Raw genomic sequence first — 12,577 nt, forward strand, 5'->3', positions numbered from 1 at the left:
AACGAGTGGAAAAGTGTAAAGAGATCGTTACAACGAAAGAAGGGACAGGGACATCATTACCCTCCATCTCGAAATAGAAAAAGATAAAAAAAAAAAGGAAAGAAAAGAAAAGAAAAGAAAAGAAAATAAAGAGCGTCGTTTAAACGCTCAGTCGGTAGGAGTCATCTCGGCTCACGGTTACGAAGAAATCTCGAAGATAGGGTTCACGGTGGATTTACGGCTTGACGGTCGCCGGCGAACCGTGATATTTGCACCTTTAAAACGGGTAATCCACGGCTTCTTCGAAGGCCTGATTACTACAGGCGGGGTCGAGAATCGGGGGAGGTTTTTCTTGGCCTCGGTCTCGAGCACCGTTCCAGATTGCGCGCATTTCGCGATATTAGAGGAGAGGCAATGGCACCGAGTGGCGGAAGGAGGCAACCCCTCCTAGGGGTGGAAGAGGTTGGATCAACAGCTCGAAAGATGAGAAGAAGTGGTTAACGCGCAGCTTAACCCTCCCGGAGCCGCGTAATGAATAACAACGGCATCAAGTGTTTGCGCCACGGGGAAGAACTTTCCCCCTCCGGGGGAACTCACGCCTCTGTTTACAACGTTTAATTAGGATGTCTCGATCGAGATATTCCATTTTCCACCTATGAAGTTGCATTAAGCTCAATAATGGAATAATCTCGTGACTCGTCGAAGGTGTCGACTTGACACGAGGTGTACTGTATTTTTTCATGAAGTTTCTTTTTTCTTTTGTTTGTTCATATATATCGTAACGCTTTTTAATTTTTAATTCTCCCGATACATTTCATCCCTTCGAACGAGAGCTTGTGTAATGCAAATATCGCGAAGAACTTCTTTTTATATTTCTTTTTGGTAATAAAATAGATAGATGTAGAAGATAATTTCATCTCGAAAAATTCCCTTTGTATCTCGCGCCTGTTTGAAAAAAAAAAAAAAAGAAGAAAAAAAGGAAATTGTTGGAAATTATACGGACGGGCGTTTAACAAATATTTTCTCCACAGAGAAATTCAACGATTCCCCCCTCCCACTTCCACTTTGGTGATCGACGCGATACTTCAAAGAATGCTTTGTGCAGTTATAATGGTTCATCTCGCTGTACGCGTGCGATATTTATACGATATAATATATCGAGGGAAGGGAGGGTGGTAGTCGAAACAAAATCAGTCAGACAGTTTCGCCTCTATCATATCTTTACATTCGTGGATGTTACGAGAAAAGAGAGAGAATGAAGTTGGCGCGCGAGGAGGAAACTTCTTTGCCAACTTCTTCCTCTTCTTCCCCGAGAAAAGGGAAGAGGGGAGAGAGGGGAGGGGAGAAATTCTCCGGTAACTTGAGATTATTTTAACTCTCGTGTGTAAAATTCACCGAGGCGTTTCGCGTGAAAGAAATTTCAACGCGCGGTTTATTCCCAGAAGCGAAACGTTCGTCGAGAATTTAACTCGTTGTTATCAAAATTCCTCACTTCTTATCTTCTATTTCTCTCCCCTCATCGCTTTCTTTTCCCTCGTTCGCAATCGGTGTTGCGATTAACCGCAATTAGCCGCAAGTGTTCCAAGTGTTAATTCCTCGGCAAATATTTTAATGAGTGAAGTTGACCAGTTGCGATGTTCCATTATTATAAAGGAATTCTCGAATTGGACAACAAGTGCTCGAGCACGATTCCCCAAATTTCCCTGATAAATTTGCCGAGACGAGAATGGTTAGCTCGAACTCGAAGCCAAGTTTCTTTAACGATGGTGAACCAATGATGAACGCTGTGATCCGCTCGCGGGAAGAATCTTTTCGCTTCTGTTCATCGACGTCTCGTAGCAGAGTGGTAAATTTTTCTCGATAGGAAAACTACTTTACTACTCCTCCATGAAAGTCTATGATAAAGGTGTCGAGAAGAGAGTAGCTTATTTCTTCTTTGGAAAGAAGATCTTCGTTGCGATATATAAAAATGGCGTATTATTAATAGCGGGAAATGAAAACACAATTTTTGAAAATTGTTCGTAAAAGATAATTTTGGCCAATTCGTTGGGATCTGCCATACTGTGCGGGAAGATTTTTTGATCGATTGAAATTAAATCGAAGGGAATCAATTTTAATAAAAATTGATGATAAAATTTCGTTTACTCGGATTCGTTAGGGGATAAATAGTTCATATTAATTGGAATTTATATAATAGGAGTTCATTTTCTCTCTCTCTCTCTCTCTCTCTCTCCCTTATTCTGATATATACGATTTCTCGTTCAAATAATAGGAGTTCACGTTCAAAGTGGATTCAATCGGCAGGAGTTCAGTTAATACGTTTACCGCTGATTGGATTTTCATTATCCACAATGCTGTATGTGCTGACAAGTAATTTTCTCACAGAACTTGTTTCTATGTTTCGAGTTTTGCACACGTGTGTGTGTGCGTGATTCGTGTGAATCGTTAAAAAACTTTTTTTCAATTATCGAGCTCTAACTGCGCTTAGAGCTAATTAAAATATTTTATTTCACCCTTTTTAAAAAGTATCATGGCGTGTAACGTGGCACGTTAAATTTGACAATTTTTCAACCATTTGGAAGCGATTCGAGCGTCTTGTTATCGTAGAATAAATAAATAAGAGAATTAAAAAACGATGGGGATATTTCGAGCATTAAACTTAAAAATTGAGATGGCAAAATTGAATTACAACGTTAAAAATATAATATAACGAGTTTATCGATTTACAAGTTGCTATACTTACCTTGTGAAAGTTGCGGTTGGCAAATTACTACTGCTTGGAAACCGACCAACTCGCGTACACCATGGAAGATATTGGTGTTAACAACACATTAAACGAGTTGAGAACTTTTATCGATACTTGTCAAATTATATCGCGACCAGTTCAACAAGCGGACAATAACGAATTACCAATTATCGATTGCTCCAACGTTATCCAAATGGTGAAATTTACGATCCAATTTAACGTAAAAGATGTGAAACGAATGAAACAAAAATTACCATCGTTTCGTCGCCTCGAAAACATTATTTTATTTAAAATTAAAATAATTTTTTGAACACGTCCATTTTTCTTTTTCTCGATCTCTTATTTCAGAAAAATTGAAACGAACGGACATCGAGTCGCCAATTTTTCGTATTATTTTATTATATCATTATTTCGGAACTTTAAAATATAATATTTAAAATAACTTTGAATCGAATCCACTTTGTATGCCGAGAATTCCAAAGAAAATTAAAACGATCAATAATTTTTACATCACGTATTTTTAAATCTCGTACGATAATTTTCACACTTCGTATTACTTCGAAATAATTCTAAAAGACTTTTTACAATTCTCGACCCCTCTAAAAATTCGAAATGACGTGATCTACAAATCCTGAACGATCTCGTTCCAAGAAAAAAAAAAAGAGAGAGAAAAAAAATTCTTCTTAAAACTCACCCTAAAATTTCCAAATTCCCTGTAATTTCTTACCTTCAACGATCTCCCCCCTCCTCTCCCAACCCTTATAAACCGCGCAGTTTCACGGTTGTAAGCAGTTTGAAGTGGTATATACGGGACACGAAGTGGACGATCTCACGAGGGAAGATGAAGTTCCTCTAAGCAGCCGATCGTAGCGAACGATTCCGCGCGTCGGGAACAAGGACAGAAGATCCGTTTGGATGGTTTCGAGCGGGATAGAGAGAAAGAGAGAAAGAGACTCGTGGAATTATATTGCCGGTAGATGGGATGCAAGGGAGCGGCGCATCTCGAGAATACCAATTTGATTTCGCTGGAAAACGGTGGAGCCGGATTCTCGTAAAGTATACAAGCAACGTGGCCAACCAACCTTACGTCTTGTCACTGGCCGGAAGTGGCCGTGGCCGTAGCGGAACGACGTCCGAGCCGGAGGCCAGAGTACTTAAGGAACACCCACGTTGCTTCCTGAATCGTCTTTGAGACGATCTTTTCTTTTTTCTTCTTCTTTCTTCGCCCATTCCTCTCGTTTCTCGTGGAATTTTCTAATGAATATGGCGGTCCTCTTCTCACGTATAAATCGTGTACAGTGTCGTTCGAATGTTTCGAATTCATCGAAGTAACGAAGACGATGGATGTATATATGATAGAATGAAAGAGGAATTCTGTTCACGATCGATATTTTATTTTATCGTTCCATTTCTCTTGTAGTCTCGAGTATATCCTTCGTCACCAATAACGCGAGATTAATATGGGAGGAGAAACGTACATTTTGACCGTGTTCTAGGAGGAATAGCGAGATATATAATGAAAATAATGTAGGCCAAGGTTCGAAATTTCTCTTTCGAGAGAAAATGTAATTTGAGAGTAATTAACGGGAGAATTGGTTCAGTCTCTCGAACTCGCGAGTTTGATTATATTATATCGTTGGATACACGTTGGCGGGAGATTTGATTCTGTTTTGACGGCTAGCTTAGTATTTAAATTCATTCCACATCCTCGCGCAGATTCGAATATATCGATTTTCTCTCGTTGATCGAAGAAATTTTATCGGCATCGCGATATTCCATTTCATTGCGAAACAGAACGAGTTTCGATATTAGTTGGGGTACGAGAATAATACCGAGTTTAATTACTCGACTTGCTAATAATAGCGCCATAATTAATCTTCGCTTCACAATGCCGGGCGAATTGAAAATTCCTTCCCTTTCTGGACTTCCTTCGTTGAACACGTGAACCTTCTTTCCTTCTTTCTTCCTCCTCTTAATCTACACCGTCCAGAGGGGGGGAAGTGGAAGAGAATCGTATTAACATTCGCGAATCCTCGGAAGATTTCTTTTCTCCTTCCTTTTCTTGTTTCCTCGATTCCCACCTTTTCATAAATTGTCCACCAATCGGCTCCAATTAAAAATAACCAATTATATAAGAACATACGCATAATTCATCGAGTTCTTCGCGGTAAACGAAAGATAAGCGCGCGTATTTCATTCTCGACGCAGCCACATCCGAGGGGAAGAAACAAGTCTCGAAACAAGTCTCGACGGGCAATTTGCATAAGATGCCCCGAACAAATGTTAACAAACATTCGATTTAATTCGAGAAATCGCTCTTAAAGATATATATATATATATATATATATACAAATAAATGCTCGTGATCTCGTCGAATTAATCTTCGAAAAAAAAGTTAAAAAATTTCAGCTCGCGGGCAGATAATAAGGTGGGGCTAAAATTTAGATCAGTGATCCCTCCGAAGGGAGCGACTGGACGTCTCTCGTCTCGTCGCATCCATTTTCAGAGGGGGGGGAAAGTTCAATTTAAATGCCCCTGAGCGGCGGTTAAAACCACATTCGTAACGTTTCGCTGCAACTCATTACACGCAATGAACGGGGAGAGTAAGTCATTTACATTAACGGGGAGAAAATCGGTTTTCGGGTTAAACGGGATTGGTTCTCGGTTTTACGTTGACCGAGCGAGTTCCCTTTTTTTTTTTTCCCCCCCCCCCTCCCTTTTTTTTTAAGTTGCTCCAAACGATCGTAAAACGCTTTAACACTCGTGTTTATTTTATTTATTTATTTATTTATTTTTTTTTTCAACAAATATTTCTCGCGTTCGACACTCGGAATAAATTTTATCCCGTTTCCGATCGGTTTTTGTCATTTAATTCGCGCACTTTGATAAATTTGCTCGTTTTTTTTTTGTTTCGCGTTTTTTTTTTTTTTAAAAGAAAAAAGTGTAACACGTGTCAAAGTAATTATTTTATTTTCCTCGTGCACACACGTTTACGTGTTTATTCGAAAAAAAACTTTCTTTCGCTTTTGTTTCCAAGGTTTTTTTTTTTTCCATAATTCTCCCGTTTTACTACGAAAATTGGAAGGAGGGGAAGGAAAGGAGGGGAAAAAAAAAATATTTACGGGTATATATATATATCGTTCCTCCCGTTATTCGCGATACAATAAATTTCACGTTGGAATTTTCTGTTTATGATAAAAATTATTTTTGCGTCAACGCGTGAATAGAATTGTATAAATATCGATTATATACGTGTACCGCGATACACGTATTTTTCGCGTTCGCACTTTATCAAAACTTATTCTGCCCGCTTATATTTCCTCTCTCTCTATCTCTCTCTCTCTCTCTCTCGTATTAATTTTAACCTAGTTCCAGTGCTTTTTTAAATCATATTAAACATTCGTACGCGAAATGAGAGGCAACATCGCGAATAGAGAATCCGAAATAACACGGTGTCGCGTTATCTTTTAAATAAACGGGGAGGACTGTCCATTGATAACATCAAATTAACGCGTTTCAAGCCTTGAATTCAATTTTCTCCCCAGCAGCAAAATATGTTTATGATTTTCAAGAATTGATTGACGTTCGTGTTAATATCTTTTCGAATACATCGGGATACATTGTCAGAATTTGATCTCTCCCCGTGATAAATTGATTTCTAAATTTTAAACGAGATATATATATATTCTCTCGAAGCTGATCTCGTTCGAATTATTCGAAAGACGCGACGATTTTTTTTAGAAAAAAACTTCCGTTTAAACTGAGATAACGATAATTCTCGTGTAAATTTCCGTGTAAATTTCCTTTCGCATTCCCATTGAACTCTGCACAACTTGATGCATCGAGACATTCCTTATTCATGAAAAGCGCGAGCACACTTTTATATACAGGATGATCGATGCCAATGGAAGCAACGGAATCTAAAAGAGAGAGTTCTTCCAACTTTTCGAACAGACGAGGTAAATGCCAACGAGTGATAAACAATATTTGTTTCATCATTGGAGAATTTTCCAATAACCCAAGATGAATCCTGGAGAAATGATCAACGCATATCGTCATAAAATGATTCCTGATGGGAATCGATCGGATCGGTTGAAAAAGAATTTTCATAAAATATTCAATTCAAAGAGGAAAAGAGTAAATCGAAAGGGTTTATCATAAGAGATATCATATCATAAGATCCTAAAGATAATTCTTTAATTCCGATCGACAACGGTTCGAGAATGATGTGCGCCTATGCTGGCAGATTTAACTTAATCGCGTTTAATTAAAGTGCGTCTACTAGCGAGCGTCTATAATTCGATGACTCGGCGGAAAATGTTTTCACGTTTCCAATTATTGGATCCTATCGAAGTTCTGCTTACGAGCAAAACGAGGAAGGGGGGGGCGGGGGGGGTTGACGCTGCGTTCTCGTACGAATCCCTCGTACAACGCACGGATTCAACGGTCGAATCTTCGAAAAATGGAAAAATAGTTGTATTAATATTTACGACTCTTAGATATTAGAATTTGTTTCGAACGAGTGTTTGTTCGTTGTGAAGAAAATGGAAAATGAAAAATCGAAGAATCTTTCTTCTACAATTCTATTGTTTTAAAAAGACGAAAGTTAACAACGAAACGAAACGTATGAATCGATCAAAATGGAAGACGAAGATAAACACGTCGAAGAAGGGAATAATAATAATAATAATAATACGCGAATAAAAGGGAAAATTACGTTACTTATTCGTTACTCAATATTTTCACGAATGATTAAATTAAACCTCCTAAAAAAAAAAATAAAAAAAAATAAAAAAAAATATAATTAACTCGAGAGAAACTTTTATAACGAGTAATCGTATTAAATTGTAATAAAATGGCCAATTTAATTATCGCAGAAATTTTAAACAGCTCGAAAAATTATTATTACTACCTAAAAATAATTCCCAGGGTTTAAAATGGGTTTGTTAAAATTTTAATAACACTTATAGGATAAAAAACACCCCATCCTGTAAAAGAAAATATATAATCGTTCTGTAACTCGATACGAAAAAGAAAAAAAGAAAATTGAACAAATCTCAATCTCAATCTCAATCATACTAAACCGTATCAATCAAATCTCAAATATTAATTCCATCCTCTCTTTCTCACACGTTAATTCTTCCTCGATTACACACCTCGAGTATGTGTTAAAAAAATCGGCGCGAAAATGGCTGCGAAAAAACGAACGAATTTTTTCCATAAACGCGCTTCATTCCCTCCTCCCCTCCCTCGTATTTTGCACTTTTCCCGCATCGAAACACAACTTTTTCGAAACTTTTTAGCTAATCGAATCGGTCGATTCCTAGGGGGGTTGGCGCAGTAAAAATGGAACAGGAAGGGAAGGGAGGCGGGGTGGCACGAGGGTTAAGGGAATTAAAAGAATGAAACACGGGGTGAAGAAGGGTGGGCGTGGGGCGGTGAAAGGGCATACACGAGGTTTCATTTCCGAGAAGGGCTGTAAAGATTGCTCGCGTGCAACCACCCCTACACAACGTTTTCTCGCAAACTCGCGACTATATTGCTCCATAATAATAAGGTTAATGCCTCGCAAATTAAGTAGAGGAGGAGGAGGAGGAGGAGGACTTTCGTGTATATAGTCGTCCAGTTTAAACTTGCTATGAAGCCCCGCGATCTTTGACCACGATTATTGCGATACGGCATCAACACGATGCTCGTTTAACCTAACCGGATTCGTTCATCGTTGGTCTATATATACGACGATGACTCGAGTTTTACTCGAGGCTCGAAAATTTAACTTCCTTGCCCCCCTAATTTAAAATTTGAGATTAATAACTTTCAATATTTCTCCTGGAAATATTAAAATTTAAATTTGCTCCTTGTCTACGGAGCAAAATTTGAAGAAACCAAAACCGTCTCCTTTTCAATATAAGTTTTCGATAATTCGGTCTTTTGAAATATGCATAATAACGAGCGAGGTTAAAAAGACAACAGAGATTTCAATTCTTTTGAATAATTTATCCCCCTCTTGCCCCCTTTGCAAATGAAATTTCCAATAATGTATAAAAAATGAACGAAAATGTGATATCGAGTGCAACAGGTTACAAAGAGGGATCATCCCGTTGAGGAGAGATAAATTGTTTGAAAATTAATTAAAAAAAAAAAAAAAAAAAAAAAAAAGGAAGCGAAAATATCGTCACGTCGAACGTGAAATTATCGAAGCGCGTTGATGATGGAAGCAGGGGGATGCGACAAATCATCCTCTCCTCTTGCAAAGAGACGAAGGATATAGGGTTGGATACAGGATCAGATTCTCACGGCTTGTCAGACTTGATTAAGATATTGCGAATTACATCCGCATATCGCTCACCAACGTTCACGTGACATAATCGTTATAATAGCCGCTCCGGATACTACTGATAAGTGCACGGTACCGTCCTCTCCTCTCCTTTCGATCTGCTAATCGATACACGCCTCCATATTAGAAGCTCATCCGGGAGAGTGAACAAACGAGCCGCAATTTCCTCCTATAAACTTGTACCTTAACGAATAATACGCGCGTTAATTAATTCCTCCTATTGTTCATTACCATTTCCATATTTGTTGATATAAAAGTTTCCTATACGAAAAAGAAAAGAAGGAAACAGGTAGAAAACAAATAGGATAAAAGGAATGATAAACGTTGGATAAATGAAATTATCTTCGGTTCAAGATATCCCTTTCTCCAAAATCGGTAATAAATGGAATCGAAAGGGATTCATTCGAATTTGTAAAATTTTGATTTCTCATCTCGTGTTTCATTCGAGTTTCTTCGAGTTCACGATTAAAAAATTAATGTAAAATTATAGAAGAGTGTAATATTCAATTCAAATTAAGGAGAGCTCACCCACAACCTCGAGGTAGCCGGTTTGACTCTTCATCGGATCCGTGTTAATCTGGCACATGTACCATCCCCTGTCGGATTCTTTCACCTCTCGTATATGAAGGAACCACGTTCGGTGATCGCTGTGAGACACTGCTATTCGATGGTTCTTCGTGATAACGTGACTGGCTATCGTCAATATCGTTTGGGTATCCACGCGCAGCCATGCCACCTGCAACAAAATCGGAGGAGGAAGAAAAAACTCTCGTCTCACATCTCCATCGATTCGCGTCGCGAGAAACACCCGATTCGTACACCGGTTTCTTCCCGCACATCGATTTCCCAATCAATTTTGAAAGAGAAGAAAAGAAAAAGAGTGTCTATCCTCGGGACACCGTCCCTTCCCCTATCGAAATAGGGGCTTGCTTGCTGCGCGCTCGCGGTCTAACCACGTGGAAAAAAAAAGTGGCGGGTGGAAAAGGAAAAGTGAACAAGTCCCCTTGTTGCCGGCTTCGCTTTGGAGCCGAGCGAAAAAACAAGAACGAGAGAGAGAGAGAGAGAGAGAGAGAGAGAGAGAGAGAGAGAGAGAGAGAGAGAAGAAAAAGAGGTGGAGGGAAAAAGAGGCGCGCGCATGCATCACCCTCCCCTTTCCCCCCCTCAAACCACAACCAACGAAAGCTTTAGCTCGCGTTGGCTCGCGATAAATCAACCTGTTAGGAAAATGTGATCCGCTTGTTGAAAAGAAAAGAAAAAAAAGAAAAAGAAAAGAAAAAACAAAAAAGAGAGGAAGAAGAAAAAAGAAAAAGAGAGGGGGAAGACTGTTATGGAGTAGGAGAGGGAGAGAAGGAGGACTTATTAAAGTCGTATCCGTGTCGTGTGAGCGGCGCGGTGAATCATGTGCAACCGTGGGTGTATTTCCGGGTGTATCTACCTTCCCTTTGTGCCACGATTACCACCATGTGATCACGTATTTTCCACGCTTACGTGCACGCGTGCTCTGCTATTGGGGAGGTTTGGGGAGGTTTGGGGAGGGAAGGGGAGGGGCGGCTGGCAAATATTTTCATTCTCGTGCATCCAACTTCAAAGGAGAAGGATAATGGAAATTGCTGTTTTTGATGGGTAAACATTTATCATTCGGCCGGGGAGATACGTTTTTTAGTTCTAGTAATTTTTAGAGTAGACGCATCCCGACGATTTTTTGGCATCTTGAATGATGCAAGTTTGATGGTGCAAGTTTCTTTTTTTTTTCGATATGATCAATAGCAAATGTTATTCTTAACTTGAAATATTCATTCGATGAAGGAGATTTTCTAGTTCTAGTAATTTTTAGAGTAGACGTATCTCTCGATCTTTTGGCATCTTGAATGAAACACGTAGTGCAATTTTCTTTTTTTCGATATGATCAATAGCAAGGATTATTCTTAAATTGAAATATTTATTCGACGAAGGAGATGCCTTTTTTTAGTTCTAGTAATTTTTAGAATAGTAATTCGCATCCCTTTCTTTTTGGCATCTTGAATGATGCAAATTTGATAGTGGACGATAGTGCAACTTTCTTTTTTTTTTTTTGATATAATCAATAACGAGGATTATTCTTAAATTGAAATATTTATTCGACGAAGGAGATGCGTTTTTTAGTTCTAGTAATTTTTAGAATAGAAATTCGCATCCCTTCCTTTTTGGATCTTGAATGATTTGGTGATGCACGATGATGCAAATTTCTTTCTTTTGATATAATCAATAATGAGAATTATTCGTAATTTGAAATATGAATATTTCGACGAAGGGGATGCGTCTTTTAGTTTTAGTAATTTTTAGAATAGAAATTCGCATCCCTTCTTTTTTGGATCTTGAATGATTTGGTGATGCACGATGATGCAAATTTCTTTCTTTTGATATAATCAATAATGAGAATTATTCGTAATTTGAAATATGAATATTTCGACGAAGGGGATGCGTCTTTTAGTTCTAGTAATTTTTAGAATAGAAATTCGCATCCCTTTCTTTTTGGCATCTTGAATGATTCAAATTTAGTGATGCATGATAGTGCAATTTTCTATATGATCAATAGCAATGATTATTCTTAACTTGAAATTTAATTTTTCAACCAGTAGAATCTGACGAATGATCTGCTTAATGATTATCCGCTTGTGTATTTCCGACAATAGAAGGGGGAGGGGAAGGAGTATCGCGACAACTAGCTAGTATTATATTTCATTGTGCATATAATTGATACGTGCCGAAATTGGCCTGGAAATACCAAATAGATATCGATTTCATTCACGGTACAATACACGATCCATGGTAATACTTGACGAGCCGACATATGTAATACACTGCTATTGATACCGGTATCACTTCCTACGCTAATGATAAATACGATGTTAGATCCGATATATTCGAAGGGGAGGAGAAAGAGAGAGAGAGAGGAGGAAATACGAATTTTCAATGGCTCGACGCGTGCAACTTTACATCATCTGAATCGTCGCGCGCGTGAATTTTTTAAAATTTTAAACAAGCTTCAAAATTTCAAATTCGTTACGAATTATCATTTCAAGTACACTTTATCGAATAAAAAACGGAGGAATAAAATATTTAAACAAAACTGTTATACCTTTGCTGTATTATTTAAACTCGAAGAAATTAAACTTGAAAATCCAAGGCATCCGCCATTTACACCCATCAATATATATAAAGATTAGCCTCTATTCTAGATCGTTTAAATTTCGATGAAAGGGCCGGTCATGAGCAATTACGGATAAGGAGGTTGGTTGTCGATAAAAATATCAAGTGACGCATAGTGGAGGAGGGCCGTGGTTGTAAATTACAGAAATTCGCAAGAGAAGCCGTAAATACTTGGTTATCATAGTTGGCGGAAGCACGGAGGGATATTATACCTGCATTCGCGCACACACGGTGGTGGGCAGAGATGGCGCCAAGCGAGTGGATACGGCTTCACCGTTTCCATTCATCGGGTTGGATATCAAATGCAATAGTTCATGGCGCGCTTC

The 12,577-nt window shown here is 38.5% G+C and overlaps 1 protein-coding gene across 4 annotated transcripts in view; it reads right to left on the bottom strand.

Annotated features, from left to right (window-relative positions):
- The window catches only part of LOC122713137 (lachesin), a 218,036-nt gene that overhangs the window by 32,614 nt on the left and 172,845 nt on the right, over positions 1 to 12,577 (bottom strand). For all 4 annotated transcript variants that reach the window (XR_006346453.1, XM_043933348.1, XM_043933346.1 and 1 more), the window contains exon 3: positions 9,591 to 9,798. Coding sequence is in view for 3 of the 4 variants with exons in the window: in XM_043933348.1 (XP_043789283.1) it covers positions 9,591 to 9,798 (208 nt within the window). In the remaining variant the exon portion in view is untranslated. The remainder of the gene's footprint in view (positions 1 to 9,590; positions 9,799 to 12,577) is intronic.

The sequence above is a fragment of the Apis laboriosa genome, unplaced genomic scaffold (genome assembly GCF_014066325.1).
Source record: "Apis laboriosa isolate Shangri-la unplaced genomic scaffold, ASM1406632v1 scaffold22_cov146, whole genome shotgun sequence".
Taxonomy (NCBI): Eukaryota; Metazoa; Arthropoda; class Insecta; order Hymenoptera; family Apidae; genus Apis; species Apis laboriosa.